The 25,799-nt window shown below is 40.0% G+C and overlaps 1 protein-coding gene and 4 non-coding genes across 9 annotated transcripts in view; all 5 read right to left on the bottom strand.

Annotated features, from left to right (window-relative positions):
- The window catches only part of LOC147152503 (semaphorin-5B-like), a 35,266-nt gene extending 18,334 nt beyond the window's left edge, over positions 1-16,932 (bottom strand). For 3 of the 5 annotated variants that reach the window (XM_086047577.1, XM_086047584.1, XM_086047592.1), the window contains exons 1-6: positions 16,804-16,932; positions 11,431-11,576; positions 11,154-11,328; positions 10,610-10,702; positions 10,430-10,524; positions 8,069-8,127 (exon numbers count right to left, since the gene is read on the bottom strand). In XM_086047577.1, the coding sequence (XP_085903703.1) occupies positions 8,069-8,127; positions 10,430-10,524; positions 10,610-10,702; positions 11,154-11,177 (271 nt within the window). In that variant the 5' untranslated portion in view covers positions 11,178-11,328; positions 11,431-11,576; positions 16,804-16,932. Of the gene's footprint in view, positions 1-8,068; positions 8,128-10,429; positions 10,525-10,609; positions 10,703-11,153; positions 11,329-11,430; positions 11,577-16,803 lie in introns of those variants that run through there. The other 2 variants (XM_086047601.1, XM_086047610.1) reach the window with 1 other exon arrangement.
- LOC147152507 (small nucleolar RNA U3) lies at positions 12,882-13,097 on the bottom strand. The gene has a single exon (XR_015089723.1). It is a non-coding gene; the product is annotated as a small nucleolar RNA U3 (small nucleolar RNA).
- LOC147152506 (small nucleolar RNA U3) lies at positions 13,958-14,176 on the bottom strand. The gene has a single exon (XR_015089700.1). It is a non-coding gene; the product is annotated as a small nucleolar RNA U3 (small nucleolar RNA).
- Positions 14,988-15,206, bottom strand: LOC147152505 (small nucleolar RNA U3). Its single transcript, XR_015089724.1, has one exon. It is a non-coding gene; the product is annotated as a small nucleolar RNA U3 (small nucleolar RNA).
- On the bottom strand, positions 15,980-16,197 carry LOC147152504 (small nucleolar RNA U3). The gene has a single exon (XR_015089701.1). It is a non-coding gene; the product is annotated as a small nucleolar RNA U3 (small nucleolar RNA).
- Positions 16,933-25,799: the final 8,867 nt, after the last annotated feature.

Raw genomic sequence — 25,799 nt, 5'->3', positions numbered from 1 at the left:
GTCAAATCATTTTAGGCAGTTCAATTGAAGATTATTGTACAATATTATTAGGCCAAATCTTCCTGGCCTTCTTCCCTCCACTGCGCAGGAAATAAGAATGTTGCAAACATTGAGACCACTGCTGTCATTATTGCTACTCTGTTTTTTTTTTTTTAAATAGTAACCGGAGGGGTCGTCATGCACTGAAAAGTTGTCATCGACGGGCTGTCATGCGCCGAAACGTAGTCGGTGACAGGGTGCAGCCATCACGCCGAAATTCCCGATGGCCACCCCGCCCCTAACTGCATACCGCGGGCAAAATCACCCCCTGGGGTACTCAATTTTGACAGGTAGCAGATTTTTCCATAACAGCGTAACATTGGCAGAATAATGTTGCTGTTGTTGATGTACTGCCTCAAGATAATTTGCTTCTGCACTGAAGTGTACCTTGAGAGTCACCAGCGGAGACACCATTGCTCGAAGTTGAATATTACAAATGTATTTTTGGATAAGAGCAGAAGGAGTCCTCCCAGAGGACAGGCAGTTAGCACACTCGTGTGGTACCTGCATGGTATGTAAAAATGACAGCGTAATCAGCCATGTCAAGTCAAATTTATTCAAACTGTATAGCTCTTAATTGCAGGAAAGTCTCAAAGGGCTTCACATGCCAATAGCTGGCAACATATTAACAACATCCCCTGATCTTAACCCCCAAGAGGGCATGGAAAAACAAACAAAGAAACATCTGGGGGAAAAAAAATGAGAAACCTTAAGAAGGGACCAAAGATGGGGGAAATCTCCCTTCCAGGACGATCAGGCTTGCAATGGATATGCCGAGTGGGCAACATTTAACACATTATGATGCTATTCAATGTTGTGGTTAGGATGTTTTCAGACTTGGGTGATAAATGCCTGATAAATGTTAAATAAATAAAAAAATACAGTTATGGTTTTACGATGGCCAGAGAACGTTTCCCATTCCATTATTTTATTTTACTGAGGGGAAAACAATTTTGAAATCCATGTTCATCAATCTCCACTGTTTCAAACCTTTTCAGACTGGTTAAAACATTTCAAACTGGTTAAATGGGAAGAAATGAGTCAATAGATCAATATGCAAACTTGTTGATTTATTTGGTGGTGTGTGTGGTTGGTGCACTGTGTTGGAACAACAATTTAAAGCCATAAAGGGGAAGTCAACCCAAAAAGATTCTTTACAATATGGTCTATGCAACCCCACTAGTCTAAACACAGCATTTGGATTAATATTGAATTCGTGGAGGCAGAAAAATCCACCCATTTTTGTCCAATCACGGCTCACCTGTTTTCTGAATGTGAGCCATGATTGGTTGTTAGCTGAGCACTGAGCAACTGTGATGTCATTTTCAGTCGATAGAAAGTGACAAAATGGCTGCCCATTGGATTGGATTTTACTACTACACTCCCATTCCAAAAACGCAATATTAATCAAAATGCCGTGTTTAGACAAGTGGGCCTGCATAGAAGGTATTCTGGAAAAAAATATGTTTGGGTTGACTTCTTCTTTAACAATCTGTGAAGAGATTAGCAGCACAGTGTGTCCAATTTGTGTGATTTTTACTTATGTTTGGACAGGAAGAAATGGCCATAACACTGAGTGAACATGTGACTACCAGACAAACAGACAGAAAGGAGGGCAAAAGTTGAGCATTGACCTGGGTTACTACAGCTTAACTAACTTCTGAAGTATTGCAGCTTTATTTTTTCTTTTTTTCTCTCTGGGTGGGCTCATACCTTGTCACTGTGTGCTACACTGCAATAATCACTGAGATGCCTTCACCTTGCCTGGAGAGAACACAGGGGCTGCTGAGTTTGTAGAGCCGTCAGAGCTACACAGTACAGAAGGCTCAACATGAAAACATGTCGTATGACAGAGATGGGCAACTTCAACTCTGACTCTAAACTTAGACAAGTGGAGGCACATAGAAAATATTATTGCAAAGGACATTTTTGGGCGGACTTCCCCTTTCAATGATGGAGGTGGCCAAATTTTTTCATCAGTGCCACTAGGGGGCCACATAAGATAGGTCCACATACTTCCTAACCAGATTTCCATTTGAAATATTGCCAAAATATATCCATTCATGCAAAGTATATGCTCTTAATTTATCATATAGTTCATCAGTTAAGCAAACAACAAAATAACCACACAGTTTTTTTTAAATTCCCAGTACAAAGTGGTCTCTTGCATACAAATAACCATTCAAGGTTGGCACAAAACAGCTGCACAGCAAACCAACACAAAGTGCAAGAACACATTTTGTCAATTTTTTCACAAAAATCAATTCACTCAAAATGTCAATCTTATACTCAATAAGATTGACATTTTGAGTGAATGTTTGTCCCGAATGTCATTCCAAATCTGCAAAAAAAAAAAAAAAATCAGGCCTACTCATGTTGTAGTGTAGGGCAGTATAACAAATAAGCACAACAAAGGCTGCGTTTGGACTGCAGGCATATCCGATTCAGATCAGATTCATCCTCAAATCCAATTTTTAGGGCTGACTGTCCACACGGTTTTTAGCAAGTGTCTAAATCGGATTTGGTCCTGTTCAGACTGGATCACATCATTGACCCATCTGACAGGATGCTGAAGCTACGACGTTGTAACGGAGGCGTGGCCCGGCATGTGTAGTGTTTGAATGTCATATAATGCGACAGCAGCAACAACACACAAAATGCTTTCATAAATGGACTTGTTTAAATACATTCCCTCGACCTTTTGCTTGTATGATGCTATCTTCCCCCTCTGTCCGGGGACTGCTGTTTTCAATTTTTGCGATGCGCTACATTCTAGGCGCATTGGGTCTTGCGTCGTGTAGAATGACGTCACGGACAGTCAAAAGGGATTTGTGCGTTTGGAGTAGAGCTGTCCCAACTAGTCGGCATAGTCGACGTGGCCGATGACGTAAATACGTTGGGACGCACAACATACCGTCGACGTTAATCGTCGAACGACGTAATATACGTCGCCACGTACGTACGATCGAGTGTCGATGACGTAAATGCGTCAACACGTGCATTGCGCCAGTTGTAAACAAAGCGCGCACACTAGAAATACAGCTAAAAAAGCAGACAAAAAAGTCCAAAGTATGGACAAACTTCAAAGAAAGGTCGAGTGAGTTGGTTGTCTGCACCCTCTGGAAAGCTGAGTTGGCGTACCACAGCAGCACATCAGCCATGAACGAACATTAAGCGACGTCACTCAGGAGTATCCTAAGTCCAACTAACTAACTAATATCCCCCGGTTTTACTGAAATTGCTGTTGTGTCCGACGTATTAACGTGCATCTTTAAGTTTCATTTCTCGAAGCAGCGGCTTGCAGTCAAACTAGTAGCCGTGTTGTGTTTCAACTTTGTGCATTATGTAGCTAACGTTCGCGGAGCTATTTCACTCCAGTCAAATTGTGTTGGTGGTTGTAGGTAATGTTATATTGGTTCCGCTGCTCTATGTACCTATAAAGAGTAAAACGCGACATCAGTTATCTGCTCCGGAAAGCTCTCTGTGCACTGGGCGCAGCACAGCATGCAGAGCGTATATTTAGGATGATGTCCTGCCCCCGCTGCTAAAAAAAAAAAAAAAAAAAAAAAAACCTAGAGGAAACACTGGCCTGCTAACCATAGTCCGTGACTGTACTAATATATAATGTGAGCTTTTTCATTGTTATAATACTTAAGTATGGACTGCTTTATCTGTTTCAGGTTTAAGCAAACTGATGTTATTTATTTTTTAGTTATTTATTTTTGTTAGTTCTTTTACTTGGGCTGTTCACACATGCACGCACACATTGTTTTATCGTTATGTATGGATAAATACCTCATTCATGTTCACACATCATGATGCCTTCCTAAAAGAGATGTCACTGTTCATACAATTTCAAATTATTATTATTTTTTTTACTTTAATAAACAAAGAATTTAAATAAGCTTTCAGAAGTGTTTTTTGGAATTAATAATCGTCATGTCAAAAATAATCGCTGGATTAGTCGAAAAATGTATTGTTAAGACTAATCGACTAATCGTAAAAATAGTCGATAGATTAATCGGGAGAAAAATAATCGTTTCGGACAGCCCTAGTTTGGGGCTTTTCAGACTGAGACGCATCCTGTCCAAATCGGATATGAAACTACCTACCGGATAGGGGTTCAATCTGTTTCGCAAAAATCATGTGCTTTGTGACTGTTCAGACTACAAAAACAGACGTCCAGTTTCAATCTGGATGGGCTAAAAATCGGATTTTGGCTGGCAGTCTTAGTCAATGTCAATTCCTGTTCTCTGAAAACCTTTTTCGGCGGACACAACTGTACATTTGACTGTTTTGATATTGCAGTGCTGCTCAGGGTGTGTTTCCAGACATACTGAAGCAAACTCTCAAAGTTTGACCATTATGTTTGAATGGATTGATTTGATAAAAGAAGAATATAGAGGAAAGTCTGAGGGTCACCCGACTTAAATAGTTTGACAGGGCTTACATCTTCATGCTGTGGCGAGTCTATTTCTTTTTCTGCCAGCGTGTGTAAAAACGGCAAGAATTATTTGCGATTCGGCTACTTGCACTCGGCTCCAAGCAAACGGACATGCTGAGACACTGAATGCACACAAGCTTCATTAAAATCCAGTCAAGGCCTCTTTACTGGTATTATTTATAACAGGGAAATTGATCACAAGTCGTAATGTCCTCATTCAAAAGGGGTTTAATTTGTTCCGCATGGCATCCCAAATAAAAGAGGTGCCTTGGGCCTGACTTTGTATATATGAGCCTTGTCTAAACCAGAGTGCTTGGATTCTATCCAAACATAATCAAGAGGCACAATGACTCCCTCTCTCTGCACTCACCCACCTGTCGCCTGGGATTCCAAAATCGTTGCCCTTTCTTTAGATCAAAACAAAACAGAAATCCTAATTGCGACTTTGGCAGCTTCCATATGATGGGGAAAAAAAGTCTCCTCTGCATGACATAGTTGGAGAGCAGTGGAGTCAGGTCATGCAGACAGGAGCATGTAGGGACCTCAGAAGGCATCCAAAGTCTCCTCACTAAAATATTCAAGCGGGGCGAGCATTTCCGAGGCAGTTCTCAGCTCCTTCCTACGGAGGTGAATGGCCTCTCTGTGCAACCTGCCAACTAACTGCCAATGGGCGCACTCTTTTCCAAGTGAATGGACTTAGTTTTGCTACACTTAAAAGGAAACACTAACGGGCCATGGCCACTCCACAATGGGCGTTCGGTAAATTGCCAAACCTAATGATAGCTGTTTGGCAATGGCGAGAGGAGGTAGGGAGCAGGAATCCTAAAGAGGCACAGCTGCATTGGACGCCACTTCGCCCATCTTCATCGCTCTCGTTCTCTCTCTCTCTTCACACCAGCCCCACTTCTGTTGCGCTGTCTACCGAAACAGCACAGATGTCGGATCATTTCACCCTGCTGGTTTGATTCAACAATACAAGTAATTCAAGTTCTACATCAACTCAAAAGGATGCCTATGGGTCATCTCAAAAATCTCAATGGTAGCAAGAGACCTTGCAAAGGATAACCCAAAAGCACACATAACATATTGAGACATCAAAAAACGCCTCATTGACATATTACTATTCAAGTCAAATATGCACTAAGTGAGGTGCAAAATGAGCCTGCACAGAGTAGGCGGACAAACTGGCGCTAACAGCAAACGCCATGCTCCGATTGGCCCATGGGACACATGCACCAAGGAACACATGCTATTTACAAATATGCAAAGAATATACTTTGAAACCTACTTGTTCACCATCACCATAGTAACGCTGCAGGCCAACGGCTAGCACGGTTCCCCCTTCACATGTTGAGGAAAGAGATGAGAAACAAGCGAGAGAGTTGAGAGAGCGCGTAAGTTCTTACGCACTGGCACGCTGACCGGCCTGAGGGAGGAGGAAAATGGAGAGTAATGGGGGGCCGCGGGTGGTGAAGCTTATCCTGTTTATGCACACTAGACTGTTCCTGCAGGGGGTGGGGTCTACAAGTGGCTTTTCAGCCAACGTATGGCTTTACGTATTCACACATTTTATACTGCTACTACAACTAATTCCATTTTGAGACCAACTGATTGCAACTCTGGTCATGTCGCCAACTAAAGATTCCTTAAATGAATGCTATTAAAATATTTTTAAGATGATAATGATTCCAATTCTTTCTGTGAATTGATTTTTACAATGATTCAGAGAAATTGTCCCACACTGGTGTCATTTTTATGAATGAAATACCATGACGTCCACCATTTTTTCTCAGTCTGTTAATCTAATTATGTGCAAAAAGCATGTCATTCTCCCCCCAAATAAAAGACTGAAGAGTAAACAGTCCAAACATCCACGTTCTATTGCGCTCTTCCTCATTTGGGCCACTGGTGAGCTGAAGGTTATCCTCACTTAATTTAGGAGAGACATAGGGTACAACCCGGACCAGTCGCCATCCCATATAGACAAACAAGCATTCACAATCGCGTTCACCTGTTGCATGCGTGCTTTTGGAATGTGGGAGGAAGCTGGAAAAACCCACATGGGGGAATCGAATGAGGTGGAATTCATAATGGAAAAGTGACATGCAACTATGACAGACAGCCTCATGAGTACAAGCATGGGGAGAACATGCAAACTCAACACAAGGGTGTTGACGCCTTGATTAGAAACCCGAACCTCAGAGCTGTGAGGCAGCCATGCAAAAAACTAGTGCACGAGGGCTACATGATTTAATAAAAGGGTAATGTAATTACAGTGTGTTTATTTGCACTATGTAACCAAAAAAGCTAGGACGAGCGCCACACTCTGTCGCTAGGGATCGCTTGTAGATCAGTGTTATATCAGAGATATTGTCAGGTGTGCCGTGGGAAATGATCTAATTTGTGTGCCTGTGCGGTCTAGCGCCCGGCAGCGTAATCATATCTTTACTACACTGTAGTACTCTTCCATACCAGCGGCAGCAGCAGCAGGTACAGTAGCTAATTGTCTTTGTTTAGGGACAAGCGAATTAGTGACGCATGTTTATCCAAACAGGCCCATGTTTCACACTATCAATATGAAACATTATAAAATACTTTTTTCTTTGTGTTTATTTAATTCCTCTTCAAAACGTTATAATATAACATCATTCTTCAATGTTAAAAAATGCTTATATAAACAATATAACACTTATATTGTTAAAATATGTTTTTTTTTTCTCCCAAAATTTCAGCTGGTGGTGTGCCGCGGGATTTTTTTTCAATGAAATAAATGTGCCTTGACCATTGATAATTTTAAGACACAGACATGCAATGTGTACTGTAGCTATGACATTCGCAGCTAAGTAACTGTTAGCAAATGAAGAACATGAGGTATTTGCATGTATTGCGTGTTTTTTAGGAAGGAGACTATTTTCTGACCACTATACAGTACATATACTGTATGGCACTCTAATTGGATGCAGTATTGCTTAGTTGAATAAAACATGGTGATCTTAGGGCTATATCTTTTTTTTTTTATAAAGATAGCAATGGTCTGCTTATACTGACACAATCAGAGTTATGAATTTAGCAATTAGTGTTGTAGTTTGAAGTGAACAATACATATTGCTAGGTTAATACTTCACTTGCTATCAAAACACAATTCAAAGGAATAAATAGACATAGCTACAGCTCTTGTATTGACTGTCATTAGATTGTGCTGGCATGCCTAATATTGTGGCTGGTGAGTGTGCAATCTGTTGATCAGATCCTGCTTTGTTTGAATGTAAACTCACAGATAAGACCTGTGCTGAATGTGAAGAGCGTTATCACGCACTATACTTCCTCAGACACGGTGGCAGACGCCTGTAAACATTTGTGACCTGTATTAATGAGTATGGGTTTGGATTATTTTTCCCCAGAGAGCTAAACAAATCCACAAGCAGTAGCAAAGGAAGCCCACTGTGGTTAGCCTGCTCCATATCCCCACCCCTCACATAATGAACTTCAATGGCGGCCTTGTGCAGCACACAGCACTCCACTGTGAAACATGCCGGCGTGTCATCAGGAAATATTGACTTTAAATGTTTCAAACACACATCTTACTTGGTAAAACAAGCTTGGCGGTGTTGGGGTATGAAACTCCAGCAGTCGCCGAAATGTACCTGCCCACGCAGAGGTCACACACACAAATAGATGGTTAGACAAATAATGTATCAAGGTTGACTGGAGCAAAAATATCTGGGAAATAGGTTGATGTAAAAAGTATCAACAGTGGGGGTGCGGGAGGAAGCCATCATGTTTATTTTCTTGTATCGAATAGAATGTGAGAGGCACGTTTGTCTATGTTGAAAAAATAGATATTTACTGCATTTACAGAATGATTTTGAACTGTAAATGTACATACGTATATGTACCCGAACATATTTTTTACTAACAGTGCCTTTTAACATGGCAGCAACTTTGCTGCTTAAAACGGAACAGAACCAAAAGAAAATACTTCATTTCACTTCCCGCTCCCGCCTCCAACGTCTCACCATAGATTAATTGAAACTAAGCTTGTGTGGCAGCGTGGTTTCCTTCGTGGACAGCAACATCGGTGGCCTTCAACTTAAAACTTGCATCATACGAACTTTTTCGAGTGGATTCCATGATGAAGGGGTGAGGATTTTAAAATAATTAACTGTTTGTAAATTGTCGTCCATGTTCATTCTTCTAAAGAGAAAGTAGCGTATCCTTCTTAGCTTCGATTTTTTTCTTAGTTTTGATTCTAGCGGTGGAAGACAAATCCACAGAATAGCCGCACCTTTATATAAGATGCATGGTTAAAAATCTAGGAAAAAAGTAGCAGTTAATAGTCTGGAAAATACGATATATATATATATATATATATATATATTATATATATATATATATATATATATATATATATATATATGTAAGGGGTGTCAGTTTAGCACATTATTTTCTGCGTTAATCCAACCCCCTTTTGACGCTGTCAATTTTTTTGATCGTGTGATTAAGGTTTCCATGGCAACCAGCGGCTGCATTGATACAGGCTGCTGGTCGCCATGATCGATACATGTATATTTTTAAAAAAGCTTTAGAGTAGAGGAGGCGTTATATCTACTTCAAAATACTGACGATGAGGATGAATTGCTTGGCTGAGTCCCCCTTCCCCGGTGATAGTCGTGATGTACGTTGTTGGTAGTTAAAAGTTGTTCTTCCTTATCTTCAGAGGCCGCGGTATGGCGCATTACAATATAGGTTTGACTTTATGTATTTCTTCTGACGTCTACCGATAATCGGGGGCCGATATTTGGCATTTTGGCGATTATCGTCATCTGATTGGCCCGCCCACAGCACCATATGATTGGTTCCTTGTGCAGTGGGTAACAGCCAATCAGCGTAAAGCTGCCTTTGTCTCTGTCGCAGGACGGCACAGGAGAAATGCAAGGTATTAAACAGACTTTGAGGAAATGTTAATAAATGGCAGTCTACTATAACTGACAACCACTTGTAACATTACTATGAGCCCTTCTATGTCTTATAAACACAAGCGGCAGTTCTGCTTGCCACAGTAAGATGCCTTGCCTTGAAGCTAACCGCTCCGTCATTGTCACAATGCAGAGGTGAATGCCTCCGGAGAGCAGTGAAGTTGCTGGGAGGGAAATGTTGATAAAAGTAAGAAGTGAGTGAGTGCGTGTCTCTGTGTAACCCACATGTCATGAAAAGCTAAACTCGACTCAACTTTATTTATAGAGCACTTTAAAACAACCACCACTCCATACAAAGTAGTGCTGTACATGGTGTAAAAGTTGACGGCAGAGTACTGTATGTAAAAGTCCGGTCACATGCATTTAGAGCAAAAAGTGTCACTTTTTCTGCTTCCACAGAAAGTCAGAACACCCACAAAAGGCAATGGAGAGAAGACACAGATGTGTTGATGAAATTATTTTTCTGGCTGGTAGCTGTGTTGAAGATGCACTTTTCTGTTTTTGAACTTTAAAACAAAGATGTGTGAAAGATAAACATGTGAGTTATAGTGGATTTTTAGAAAAGTATTTACTGTAGTAAACTTTAAGGAGATGTTTGTTTTTATTGAACTATAAGACATGCAGCTGAGCCTGGGAGCTCCCTGCACTTTTTGTTAGACTTGTAAAACAAAGTTGTCTATTTTCTAAGATCTAAAAAGGCTTTAAAATGTTGTAACTCACTAAAGTTTTTTAACATACAGGTGCTTAAAGGCATTTAAACTAAGTCAAGTGCTGGAGTTTTTAATTTTTCAAAATTTTGACACCATTTTCACCCTTTTTTCTACAAATGAATATCGGCTTCAAATATTGGTTATCGGCCTCCTTCATCGCTAATAATCGGCATCGGTATTAAAAAAAGCATATCGGTCTCTTTCTAGTATGAAATGTCACCAAGTATAAAACCTAACAAGTGTGAGTTGAACTCGCTTACCGCGGAAGAAAGACGGACTTGAAAAAGTAGCCGACTGCTTGTGAACACAGAATTGACTCAGTTCCAACAAACTGCTTCCTGTAGCTGGACAAGCACTGAAATAGCATCAATGACATTATTTAATTGGACCAATCACACGACTTCGATGTTATGCTTGAAAAATATATCTAATGCATTTACTTGAACGTCCAAGGGGTCATCAGTCTGGGCCTCCTCAAGGTCCTGCTGCTCAATGGTCATTGTCACATGACCCTTGTTTTGAATAAACATCACCTGATAAAAATAAAAGGCAGATAGAATTTTATAAAAAGGCACCGAGCATAGGTTAAAGCCATTAGATGTTTCTCAGTGAATGAAGATCTCCATCCATCCATTTCCTACAATGATTATCCACATACTGTAGAGACAAACTACAATTTTTGGAATGTTGGAGGAAGCTACACTACCCAGGAAAAACACACATAAGTTCAGGAAGGCCGCAGCCAAATGCAAACCCCCAACACGGACTTACAGTATATATGACTGGACTAATAATAATAATAATAAATAAATAAATAAATAAATATAGATACATACACACTTATGCATGTAAATGCTAATGTAGTGATGAAGAAATGTTTCCAATTCTGCCTCACTTTTTCGTAAACATCTTTTTCCATGTGCAGTGTCAAATTTCTGCTTTGACGCCTTTGTTAAAACATATTCAGTTCTGATGGGTTCTGACCTTGAAACAGTTATCCTCAGCCATGGCTCGCTCAGCCTTCCACTGGTAGCTCGTCTCCCAGGCGGCTCGCACGCACTGAGAAGAGAGGTTCCCCCCAGCGGCCCCACCTCTTCCTCTCGGCCAGATACAGATCGACCACCTGCAGACACACCTCGTCGCTCACCAGGTGCTGGAGCTAGAGTCGCATAAAGCGTTAAACGTTAAGACGTGATGAGCATCGCACTAATAGTGCAGCATCTGGGACTTTGCCTATCTGCCGGATGATGTTGTGGATAACCTTGTCGATGGTGAAGCCTATGTAGGCGTGAATGGTGAACATCTCCCGCAGTGTGTCCTCGTACTGAGTCGGGTCAAAGTTGCCACCCAGCAGGCTGCGCACTATGTCCTAGAAGGCTGGGTAGTATTCTTCTAACTCCACCTCACCTGCGCACACACACACACACACACACACACACAAATGCATGACAAATATGTGACAGCATATGGTGACATCACGGGTAATTTCAACTAGGGATCAGTAAGTGTATCCTGTAGAAGTGTATGAATGTGCACTGTTGTTGATGGTACAAAGTAAGTCACGCTCATTCATTTCTTTGTTTTTGTTAATAAGTAGGAAAACTACTTAACATTGCAAGGGGGTTTTTGACTTGGACGATGGAGTGTACCATTTGGTGCCGAGCCAAAATTAAAGTGAATGAGTGGAAGGAGGGCTGCATGGCGCAACAGTGCTAAGTACGTCTGTCTAACAACTGAGGTTATCCTGGGTTGAAATTTGAAAATGTTCTCCAATTTTTGCGTGGGATTCCTCCCAGATTCAAAAAACATGCATGAAGTTAGGTTTGTTGATGACTATAAAATGTTCATCGGTGTGAATCAGACTGTGAATGGTTGACAGCAATATATTGAGAGCTGTTTGCAATATTTGGGTCTAATATTTTGGTTGCCTCATTTACATTTGCTTTATACTACAATAACAGAACACATTGTTGAATGAATCCATGTCAATCAGCTGTACTGAATGTTCTCAGATTGTATAAGTTGTGACAAGTTGACAACATTTGTGGCATGTGTATAAGAGCCAGCCATCCATTTTCTTTTGCACTAATTGTCATTATGGTCAGTGTGAGCAAATGACCTGGGCAAAAAATGGGGTACACTTAAGACACTGATACTTGTCGAAAGGGGCTATCCCATTCCCCGTCATGCTATTTTAACGGACGGTCTCACACACGCACACACACAGGTCCCCTGATAAACCAATGAAACTTTGATTCGGGAAGCCTTTTGATTTCGTTTTGCTAATACACTGACGAGAAAACTAACACTGTATGGTTTGAATGTAACATCTTCCATCATGATTTCATGGAAGCTTGCCAACTAAAACAGATCACTACATAAAATATGATTACAACCCCTTGGTCATTTAAGCTTGCTGGTAGCAAAGTTATATATTGAGACTCATTGATATTTACAACTTAGAACACAAAGCATGTGCAGACCGCACACACGCAGCTGCCCTGATAAACAAATGCAACTTCGATTCAGGTGAAGCATTTTAATTCCGTTTTGGGTGTGCACTGATGAACAAAAAACACTGGGTGGTTTGTAATCTCTTTTTACCATGATGTCGTGGAAACTCACTTAAACCTAGAGTTATGATTACAAACACTTCATTTAAATAAGCAAGTTGAGCATTGCTACTCATTGATATTCACCAACTCCACAATAACTACTCTGAACATATTCCTTCCATCAATGCTCCAATAAGAAGCAACAAACATTCATCAATGGTAAAGAACTTATGATAAAAATCATTATTCTCTGCCAGCTTCACGCTCAGGAAGGAATATCCCATCTCATCATCGTAGCTAGCGAGACCAAACACTTTAGAAACACATTTCTCAAGTCAAGAACTATAGAAATGATCCCTGAAAGTATAGTCTTAACTCACCAACGAGCGACGACGGGTAGTCATCTGCGACGGTACTATTTTTACCCAGAGGGCAACCTAGGTACTTGGGTACAAATTCACTAAACCACGACTGGTAAAGAGAAAATGGACCAAAAGTCAGGACAAATTTGATTTAGACTACTTTAAATAATTCAAATGTAGGCTACGTTACCAGTCTTTAAGCCCCAGAATTATTTGTATTTTTTATTTTTTTTGGAAAAGTCAATGTAAATTGCCCAGGGCCTTGGTTGTGTGAATCAATTTACTTAATTTGGGGTGGTAAACATTTTTAGCTTGAGTAACATTTATAATATAGTACTTGATTGTTGCGGAACCTATCAATTTTGCTAATTTACTTTATTGCTTTTTTACATATAAACGCTAAATTAAACTACTAGTGCCCCCCAAATGCATGGTAACCTTTTTATGCAAATAAATATTTTAATTCCTTTAGAAATATTTACGTAAAAACAAAAAATAAAGGAGAAGAATCTCAAAGCAGATCATGCAAAACCTTCTGAGCCTAGAGAATTGGTAATATAACCTACATTTATACTGAGTTAACTCGTCCAAATTACGTTTGTATTTTCGTCTTTCGCGTCTTTACCAGTTGTGGTGTATACAGAGCATGCGCACACACGCAGCTCCCCCGAGAAACTTGGATTCGGTTAGGTTGTACACTCACAAAAATAATAATACTGAATGGGTTTGAATGTTACATCTTCTATCATGATTTCATGTGGAACTACCAAGTAAAACAGATTACCATGTAAAATATGATTTCAATCGCTTGGACATTTAAACTCGCAAGTATAGTAGCAAAGTAACACATTGATTTTACCACCTTGCACTTACTACTCTGAACATATTCCTTCCATCGGTGCTCCAAAAAGAAGCAACAAACATTCATCAAGGGTAAAGAACATATGATATTGTTAATCATTATTCTTTACCAGCTTCACGCTCAGGAAGGAATATCCCATCTCATCATCGTAGCTAGCGAGACCAAACACTTTAGAAACACATTTCTCAAGTCAAGAACTATAGAAATGATCCCTGAAAGTATAGTCTTAACTCACCAACGAGCGACGACGGGTAGTCATCTGCGACGGTACTATTTTTACCCAGAGGGCAACCTAGGTACTTTGGTACAAATTCACTAAACCACGACTGGTAAAGAGAAAATGGACCAAAAGTCAGGACAAATTTGATTTAGACTACTTTAAATAATTCAAATGTAGGTTACATTACCAGTCTTTAAGCCCCAGAATTATTTGTATTTTTTTTTTTTTTTCAAAAGTCAATGTAAACTGCCCAGGGCCTTGGTTGTGTGAATCAATTTACTTAATTTGGGGTGGTAAACATTTTTAGCTTGAGTAACATTTATAATATAGTACTTGATTGTTGCGGAACCTATCAATTTTGCTAATTTACTTTATGGCTTTTTTACACAAAAACGCTAAATTAAACTACTAGTGCCCCCCAAATGCATGGTAACCTTTTTATGCAAATAAATATTTTAATTTCTTTAGAAATATTTACGTAAAAACATAAAATAAAGGAGAAGAAACTCAAAGCAGATCATGCAAAACCTTTGGAGCCTAGAGAATTGGTAATATAACCTACATTTATACTGAGTTAACTCGTCCAAATTACGTTTGTATTTTCGTCTTTCGCGTCTTTACTAGTTGTGGTGTATACAGAGCATGCGCACACACGCAGCTCCCCCGAGAAACTTAGATACGGTTAGGTTGTATACTCTTAAAGATATTATTGCTGGATGAGTATGAATGTTAAAGTTTAAATTTAATTTCAATAGCGTGGTCATTAAAACTCACTAGTGTAGTAGCAAAGTAACACATTGATATTTACACCTTGAACTCACTACTCTGAACATATTCCTTCCATCGGTGCTCCAAATCGAAGCAACGAACGTTCATCAAGGGTAAAGAACATATGACAATGTTAATCATTATTCTTTGCCAGCTTCACGCTCAGGAAGGAATATCTCATATCGTCATCGTAGCTAGCGAGACCAAACACTTTAGAAACACATTTCTCAAGTCAAAAACTATAGAAATGATCCCTGAAAGTATAGTCTTAACTCAATGCTGAGTGACGACGGGTAGCCATCTGCGACGGTACTATTTTTACCCAGGGGGCATCCTTGAAGGTACTTTAGTCCAAATTCACTAAACCACGACTGGTAGAGAGAAAATTAAACAAAAGTCAGGACAAATTGGATTTAGACGACTTCAAACAGTATAAATGTCGATCATGTTACCAGTCGTCAAGTCCCAGAATGCTTTGCGACATTTGTTTTACTCTTCGTTAAATAACGAATTCACGTATTTTTTTAAAGAGTAACGCTTAAATAAAAGGTTAGTGGAAATGAAAATAAAAAAAAATACATAAGAATGTCATAATGAGTTTGTGAGTACAGTTGTTTAATTTTTAGTTTATACGTGAAAGAAGCAAAACCACTGTACGTCTGTTGTAAAGTTCCGGCAGAAAGTCGGAAAGTAGTTTTAGTAGTACTAGTTCCGCAAAAGTCAAGTACTGTACTACTGCATTACCAATGTTATTAAAATTAAAACAAAACGTTTACCACCCCAAATTAAGTATGCTAATTGCTACCCAACCATGCAACGCTCAAACGCTCAAAGTTATTCAATTAAATAAAAAAACGTTTACTATCCCAAATTAAGTTTGTTAATTCCTACCCAACCATACAACGCTCAAACGCTGAATATCTTTTTACCATGATGTCATGGAAGCTTACTTAAACATAGACTTACGATTACAAACACTTGATCGTTTAATTAACTAAGTTAAGCTTTGCTTTATATTCATTACATTCACCAAGTGCGCAGTAACTACTCTGAACATATTCTTTTCATCAATGCTCCAATAAGAAGCAAAGAACGTTCATCAATGGCAAAGAATGTATGATAAAATTATCATTATTCTTTGCCAGCTTCACGCTCAGGAAAGAATATCTCCTCTCGTCATCGTAGCTAGCGAGACCAAACACTTTAGAAACACATTTCTCAAGTCAAGAACTATAGAAATGATCCCTGAAAATATAGTCTTAACTCACTAATGAGCGACAACGGATAGTCATCTGCGACGGTACTATTTTTACCCAGAGGGCAACCTAGGTACTTTGGTACAAATTCACAAAACCACGACTGGTAAATAGAAAATGGACCAAAAGTCAGGACAAATTTTATTTAGACTACTTTAAATAATTAAAATGTAGGTTATTTTACCAGTCTTTAAGCACCAGAATTATTATTATTTTTTTTTTTGAAAAGTCAATTCTCAAACGAAGCAGAGCATTACTCTTTATGACAAATCGGAAACACCGTTCAACTTTCCCCACGACAGCTCAAGCTTTGAGCTTAACTTGCAGATGGTTTCTGTGCCACATGAGGGCAGCCTTTTGATATTGCGCTTACAGTAATGACCATTTACTCCTTTAATATTGTTAATGGACGAAAATATTGCAGCGACGCTTTCTTACTCACAAGTAATAATAAACTAAAGACGACGAATTAACAGGAATACAGTACAATATAAACACAAGTAATTGTTTAGCAAAGCTAGCAGTAACACCTGTAGCACAAACCTCGCCCGCTCCTATGGTAGCATTTATGTTTTAGTTTTATGCAGGTTATTCAACAAATATGAACTTACCGGCATATTGGACACGGAAGGGAGAGTATTAACTCCTCATGAATGTAAATTTAAAAGGTTGGTGAGTTCAAAAATCTTGGTCCATCATCCTCAAGAAGAAAAATGCAGTTATGTAAAGGTGTTCATTGCGCATGCGCTCAGCAAATTGAGCCCTGATACGTTATCACCCAAAATTTAATTAACCTGGCAGAAGAAAACTTTCTCACTTAAAAGTAATTAAGTTTTATATTTGATATTTCATTTATATATGTAAATATGAATAAATATATGTTAACATGCAAGAATCATATCCTCCAGTTCTAGACGGACTCATCCCAGAATTAAATGAAAATTTCTATCTATCAATCCATTTTCTATAGGCTTCTCCTCAATCCTCATTAGGGTCACGGGTGAACTGGAATTTATCCCAAATGGTTTTAGACGATTTCACCCTGGACTGGTCGCCTGCTGATCACAGAGCATATGTAGATAAACAGCCACCATTCATACTTACATCGACATCTATGGACAGTTAACCAAACATGCATGTTTTTGGAATGTGGGAGGGAGCGAGAACAATCTCCACCACCGCGTGGTCAGAGTTGAGATTCAGACCCAGAACCTCAAGCAGCAACAAATACTAACACATCCCATTCCCCACCATAGTAAAGATTGGGATTGGCTTATTTAAATAGTGCTTCAAGATGTGTCCACCATCAACATCTAAGAAGGTCACAGCTAGGTTGTTTATTTCATGATAATTGATACAGGATAAATGTTATACATTCTATTTTAACACTGATATTTTTGCTTTTGTTTTCAATGTCAGTATGCAAAACGAAAAAGGAGGGGGGGAATCAGACAACATAAAGAAACATTCAGTGAAATCAAGATTATGATACATAATTTCTTCAGTATTAAACCAATCAACTTGTCGGAGTCCTTGTTTCCCCGCTTATGACATGGTTAGCTACGAAACAAAATGTTGGGAAGGAAATTAATTCAAACATCAAGAGTTGGCCAACAGCAAACACCGTAAAGAACCACATGATCTGCAAATGGTCTAAATGCATACTGTATATGGGCCATTCTACTGAATTGGTTCAAATTCAGAGTTGAAAAATGTGTGAAATTTGTATTTCATTTCAGGAAAACTTTTATTGTATTCATGTGTCATGTGATCTTCCAAACCGCTTACCCTATACAGGGTCGCGGTTGCTATATTTGAACTTTTAACGTGTATTATAACTAATGAAACATTATTTTTTCCATTTTCTAGAGCTTTGTGCTGTACTCAGGGTTGCGGGGGGTTGGAGTTGATCGCAGCTGACTTAGGGCAAAAGCAGGGTACATGCTGGACAGGTTTGTGGTCCGCTGCACCTGTCCATCACAGGGCTCTTCATCATTGAAAATCTGTGGTTTCACCTTCCAAATGAAAATCTAATTGGAATGACAAACATTTTTGTAACATACATTTCCCTGTATAGGCGGCACGGTGGTCGACTGGTTAGCACGTCCGCCTCACAGTTCAGAGGTCGTGGGTTCGATCCCGGCTCCGGCCTCCCTGTGTGGAGTTTGCATGTTCTCCCCGTGCCTGCGTGGGTTTTCTCCGGGCACTCCGGTTTCCTCCCACATTCCAAAAACATGCATGGTAAGTTGATTGGATACTCTAAATTGCCCCTAGGTGTGATTGTGAGTGCGGATGTTTGTCTCTGTGTGCCCTGCGATTGGCTGGCAACCAGTTAAGGGTGTCCCCCGCCTACTGCCCAAAGACAGCTGGGATAGGCTCCAGCACGCCCCGCGACCCTTGTGAGGAGAAGCGGTACAGATAATGGATGGATGGATACATTTCCCTGTATGCATGTTTCCTCTCTCTCTGTTTTTTGAGAAACATCTGGTGGTCTTGTCTTTTGCTCCATGCTCTTCTGACTTTCCCTTGCTCTCTGCTGGATACTTCATTGGTAGACTTCAGCTTTCCTTCTTCCTTCCATCGCTTATTTCTTTCTCTTTCCTTTATTAAATATTCTTTGGATTTCACTGGGTCATTCTAACCCTTCGCCTGTACTCTGTCTCTGTTAGGCTTTTTGGCATTTTGGTGTTTTTCCCTTCAAATTAAGATAAAATATGAAATAGAATATAGTTAAAATCAGAAAGATCTATGTATGACATATGTGTCTATGTATTATATTATTTTAAACTTACTTTATTCAAAAAGAAACATCATATTGTCACTACCAAAACCATTATGTCACTACCGAAACGTTTCGGTAGTGACGTTTTATGATAGTTGTTGACAATACTCAACAATGATAGGCACAATGTGGCTACCACAGACAGTTTTGAGCATGTGTGCAGAGATAGAAAACAGTACATTTAGCATTAAAATCAAAAGTGCTCATTTTATTGCCAAAATGAGGTGTTCGGTAGTGACGGTCCTAAAAACCAAATGCTGATTTTCAGACTTTGGAGGGCACATAACTTAATAATGCTGTCAACTAATTAATCACCATGTGGCCAGTGATGAACATGAAGGTAATGTCTCTTAGCGGTGACATTTCTGGGGATGTGGCTAAAATCAAGCCCTGCCTGCAGACAAATACTCTTTGCGTTTCGGTAGTGACATGAAAAGTTGGGACAGGTTTTTTTACATAAAAACTTATAAATTTAAAAAAATCTAAAAAATCAATGTAAATCTTTCACAATAAATTTAAAAGCAACCAAATTGTTGTATTAAAGTAAAGTATTTTGTAAATTGGCAAAAATCTTTTTTTTTTCATGAATTGAAATCCAGGAGTTAGAGATTGGGACAGCCACCTCCCAATAGGAAGTGACATGACTTTTTATACATTCAGTTTAATAGTATCTCAATTAATGCCTTGTGGTAAAATAGATCATAAACTATATATGCAACGTCTGAACACTTCATTCACCCATCCATTATCTAAATCGCTTCTCCTCACAAGGGTCGCAGGGAGTGCTGGAGCCTATCCCAGCAGTCTTCGGGCAGTAGGCGGGGACACCCTGAATTTGTTGCCAGCCAATCGCAGGGCACACAGATACAAACAAACAACCACACTCACAATCACACCTAGGGTAATTTAGAGTGTCCAATCAACTTACCGTGCATGTTTTTGGAATGTGGGAGGAAACCGGAGGAGTACCCGGTGAAAACCCACGCAGGCACGGGGAGAACATGCAAACTCCACACAGGGAGGCCGGAGCCGGGATCGAACCCGTGACCTCTGAACTGTGAGGCGGACGTGCTAACCAGTCGACCACCGTGCCGCCTGAACATTTTATTGTTTATTTAAAATTTGATTTTCATTGTGGGACAGCAATTTCAACCAATTCGGTAGAATGGCTCATATAGAAAAAATGCATATGCACAAACCTGTCATAATGATACACACATACACGCATTTACCATGATCCCCTTTGTAGAAACGTGCATTAAATCCACCAACAAGCAGAAGGCTATCTGGCTTTACAAGCTAAAAACTTCACGAGACTTTCATTAAAAAAAAAAAAGAAAGAAAAAAATGAAACAGACATTCAAATTTCTGAAACTATTACCATTATGTGGTAAAGTCTTGTTGACGTTTAGTGCCAGATGATACTGCTGATGCTGAGTCAGAGGGGTTTTAAGAGGGCGGGGTGTGGTCTTGTGGCCCCCGTGAGTCCACACGAGTTTGAGTTTTCTCCCAACATGCTCACTCTGCACGAGCGAATGAAGGTACACAAGTACTGCACTGTTTATTTAGTGTAAGGATGTCCATGCATGTAACATCTGTGTGTGTGTGTGTCCTCTCTTAAGGCGAGGCGGGGGCTTTGCTACCGCTGTAATGAACGCGGTATCTGTTGACCGCCTGCCCCTTGAGCCCCGTGGACAGACAGGTGGTCTTGTAGGGGATCATGTCCTCCTCGCCCTCTCCCATCAGCCACTTGTGTACGCTGCGCTCGGCCGAGGCCGCCACATGCCCGGCCCGCCAGCCCCGGTGCCACTTGGCCAAGCGCTCGTGCTGGCTCGCTGCCACTCGGTGCTGAGACTGATAAAGGAAAGACAGGCCACATAAATTAAAGCTGTCGATCTCAAATAGGGTTGCAAAGGCGTGGGAAAATTTCTGGCAAATTTCTATAGATCCAATTCCAACTAATTAGTCCAAAATAAAAATAAAAAAATGTTGCTCTACTGTATCTATGCCAGCAACGTATAGTGCCAGTCCGAACAACTGAATGCTCTTCCACCAGATGGCACAATTAACCTGGGTATCCACCTGTTGCCATATAACAACAATTTTGCACCAAGTACGTTTGTGAGCAAATTCAGACAAAATCATCATCTCACAGATTTTTCTGTTTTTCTGCTTTCAAGGAAGTCAAGCGCTTCAACAGTCTCCTCATTCGCCTACTGATGATGCAGTATTGGAAGCTCAACCCTTTTAAAAGCAGACCTGTGATAATGGCAGGAAGGGGAATCCCCATCTCTCTCCTTCCAACCAACCACACCTTTGCAAAATGTATTTAAGATGTGCTGAAGAAAGTAGGGGTGAACTGGCATTTATGTTACTGTGTTTTCTCTTGTTTTGATAGTCAGGCAGGTAAGAACCACGTTTTTGTTTCATAAATATTTAGGTTAAAAATGTTATTCCCAGTTAGGAAATGTTTTGTTATTTTGGCCTTGCTTCACCCTGAAATCTTTTGTATTGTTAAGTGTTGATGATGACTCTAAAATAGTAAACATTTTAAATAAATCACTGACACTAGCAAATTTAAGTTTTTGGTGGCTATTTTGCGACTTGGAGGAGTTGTGGGACCCCAGCTTCATGTAATGTCCTGGACAACCCTAAACGGGGCATAACATGAATTACTTCAAGAATCAATCACAACTTTTGTCAGGTTTAATAAATCACTTTGCCTGTACTAAATCAATTTATTTGAATATACTCCTCCCAGACTGCGCAATATCAACTGCACAGAAATCTAGCAGACAGGTGTGCCTGGTTAGCAGATCACATCAACTATTTATGGAGCACTTAAAAAGAGCTCAGGTAATGACCAATCATGGCTCACCAGCAGTTGAGCCCCGAGACACTGTGATGTCATTTTCAATCGACAGAAAGTGGCAAACTGGCCGTCCCCTGAGATGGACAAAAACGGGTTAATTTTGCTGCTTTACTAATATTCCACAAACGCAATATTAGAATGCTTCAAATAGTGGCCCCGCATAGAACATATTCTTGAAATAAATGTTTGGGTTGGCTTCTGGCCCTTGGAGGGCAGTCAAGAAAGAAAACATTCAACCCTATCTTTCTGGCCTTGACCAGCGCTCCTCTGCGGTACATGTAGTCTTCGGAGTTCATGACAAACACCATCTTGTGAGTGTTGAGCTTGAAGCGACAGTCCAGGCTGCCGGCATTCTCCACTCCCAGTTGTCGGTGCCACTCTCGCCTGCAGTGCATCGCCTCTACATGACGCACCTGCCAACACCGGAAACGACGAAGGTTCCTGTACAAGACTAACATGCATTCAACTTTTCTCATACGGGGACTTGAACACCAGAACAGGTACAGGCCAATTTGGTCCCAAGTGGGTGAGAAGAGCATATGCATATCAAACAAACATTAGCCTCTAAGATTGAACAAAATCCAATGTCATTAGGCATGACATCACATTTTAGCCATGTTATGATGGATGAATAGTTTTACCCTGAAAACATTTCGTCAATAAAATTTGGACTGAAGTGTTTTAATTTTATGCCTTTATAAATTCCTGGGGTTATTTATTTTTACACTAAGAATTTAAAATGTCCTGTTCTGCGTACTTCCAACATTTCCTGTACAGTTAATAAAGGTTTCATGACAGCAACTATATGTCCTTGGAAGAGATTGAGACTTTTCCATGGTTTTGTAATGGAAAAAAATTTCTTAAAAACTCGGGGGATGGTCGACCAGCATACGAGAACAGATATGTATGAACTAGAGATAGAACGATTATCGGCTGGGCTGATTTTCGGGCCGATATTTGGCATTTTGGCGATTATCGGCATCTGCCTTTTTTATTTTAAGGCCGATAAATTAAAAGCTGTTTTATTGCAACCTGCTGCGTCGTGGTTCTTTCTCTCACTGTCTCTCTGTGCTGTACGGAGCCCCAGACATGACATTTGAAAAAAAAAACCCTAGTTTTTGCCTCCATAGTGCTGCGCAACTTGCCCTGCCTCCAAAGCAGATTGGCCCGCCCACAGCACCATATGATTGGTTCCTTGTGCAGTGGGTAACAGCCAATCAGCGTAAAGCTGCCTTTGTCTCTCTCGCAGGACGGCACAGGAGAAATGCAAGGTATTAAACAGACTTTGAGGAAATGTTAATAAATGGCAGTCTACTATAACTGACAACCACTTGTAACATTACTATGAGCCCTTCTATGTCTTATAAACACAAGCGGCAGTTCTGCTTGCCACAGTAAGATGCCTTGCCTTGAAGCTAACCGCTCCGTCATTGTCACAATGCAGAGGTGAATGCCTCCGGAGAGCAGTGAAATTGCTGGTAGGGAAATGTTGATAAAAGTAAGAAGTGAGTGAGTGCGTGTCTATGTGTAACCCACATGTCATGAAAAGCTAAACTCATCTCAACTTTATTTATAGAGCACTTTAAAACGACCACCGCTCCATACAAAGTAGTGCTGTACATGGCGTAAAGATTGATGGCAGAGTACTGTATGTGAAAGTCCGGTCACATGCATTTAGAGCTAAAAGTGTCACTTTCTGCTTCCACAGAAAGTCAGAACACCCACAAAAGGCAATGGAGAGAAGACACAGACGTGTTGATGAAATTATTTTTCTGGCTAATAGCTGTGTTGAGGATGCACTTTTCTGTTTTTGAACTTTAAAACAAAGATGTGTGAAAGATAAACATGCCAACTATAGTGGATTTTTTAGAAAAGTTTTTACTGTAGTAAACTTTAAGGAGATGTTTGTTTTCATTGATGGGCGGCACGGTGGTCGACTGGTTAGCACGTCCGCCTCACAGTTCAGAGGTCGTGGGTTCGATCCCAGCTCCGGCCTCCCTGTGTGGAGTTTGCATGTTCTCCCCGTGCCTGCGTGGGTTTTCTCCGGATACTCCGGTTTCCTCCCACATTCCAAAAACATGCATGGTAAGTTGATTGGATACTCTAAATTGCCCCTAGGTGTGATTGTGAGTGCGGATGTTTGTCTCTGTGTCCCCTGCGACAAGCTTTGAAATGTTGTAAATCACAAAAGTTTTTTAATATACATGTGCTGAAAGGCATTTTAAGTATAAGTCAAGAGCTGGAGTTTTTAATTTTTCAAAATTTTGACACCATTTTCACCCTTTTTTCTACAAATGAATATCGGCTTCAAATATTGGTTATCGGCCTCCTTCATCACCAATAATCGGCATCGGTATCGGCCTTGAAAAAAGCATATAGTCTATCTCTAATATATATATACATATATAAAAGGTCACAATATTGTTAAGAAAAAGAAAAGAAGAAGCTCATATTAAAAAAACATAACAATATTCTGTTTTTGTACATAATAACAGCATTCTCAAAGAAATAAGCTTGTCCAGTCATGAGCTCCTATTGGCGATTAGCGTGGGTCTTAAACATAGGTGGCATCAAATTAAACTGCACTAATAAATTAACCACCAGAGGGTGCTGGAATTGTCATGTGTCATCTTCCAAACCGCTTATCCTATACAGGGTCGCGGGAGGTGTTGGAGCCTATCCCAGCCGTCAACGGGCGAAGGCAGACTACACCCCGAACTGGTCGCCAGCCAGTCGCAGGGCACACACAGACACCGCCACTGAGCGGGAATCGATCCCACGCTGCCTGCACACATCTTGGGCGTGTGTACCACTACACTATCAGTGACCCCGTGCTGGAACTGCACAAATGGAAAACAACTTGGGCTTTTCAATTTTTTTTACTGCTATTACTATCGTGACATGACAACAACGATATATTGTGGCAATTTTAATATCGCAATATCACAGCCTATCAATTTGGAGATTTTGAATGACAAAGGCTTTGAAACAAACAAAAAATAACTACTATCTGTGATTTTATTTTCTCACCTGTGCAAATGGCTCAAGCATAAAAAATCCCATTCAAAGATGTCAGCAAACTCCTGAACAACAAATCAACATTAAGTGCAGGAACTCCTTTTTTGCACATCAACACAAAAATCAACTCACTCAAAGATTTTAATACTATACACATTTTCCAGCTGTAATGCAGAGTGCCATCCTGCCATTGGGCGGAATGTGAGTCTAGAGCATCGTACTAAACACCTTAACAGGATACATGTTGTTGCACTACTGTAAAAAGCAACACAGGCTTTTTGAAGGCATAAATAATCTGGTGTGGTCTGGTTTCAAGATAATAGTGCATGCTTCTAACTAGACAAACATGAAGCAGCAACACCCACAAACAAGGACTAAGTGAAGGTTACCCACAGTGATGGCCTGGCAAAGCATTTAGGGTTGAAACTCAAAACTTGGAATTGCCACACTTATGTTGAAAAAGTAACTTACTTCACGGGTGACTTGCCTTTAATAAAGGTTACTCAATTAAGTGACTGATCACTAGATTTTAAAAGCAACTACGTTAGATTAAAAGTTAGGCTACTTCAGTTCAATTCAACAGATGCCGACAACTCCGCTTAACATAAAATTGACAACCGTTTGTGCCAGTACTTAATTGGAAGTTTATTTTCAATTGTGATGTTGAAGAATAAAGATTCTTTTTTAATTAAGAATAAGATTAAGACAACCTTTTTTGACTTCGCCTAAGTCATATTTTAAAAATTACCGATTGATTTCACTTAACTAACGGTTAGACTACATGTTTCTAAAAATGAATTCAAATGTCTTTTAAGGTAGTCTGTTTTGGCCTGACATATTTAACTCTTAATAATAAATTGTCATGGCACACTTAAGGGGAAGTCAACCGAAACCTTTTTTTTTTCAAGGATATGTTCCTTACAGGCCCACTAGTT

The sequence above is a fragment of the Filicampus tigris genome, chromosome 1 (genome assembly GCF_054856515.1).
Source record: "Filicampus tigris isolate MCC_2025a chromosome 1, RoL_Ftig_1.0, whole genome shotgun sequence".
Lineage (NCBI taxonomy): Eukaryota > Metazoa > Chordata > Actinopteri > Syngnathiformes > Syngnathidae > Filicampus > Filicampus tigris.
This window is presented reverse-complemented; position numbering and strand designations above follow the sequence as displayed.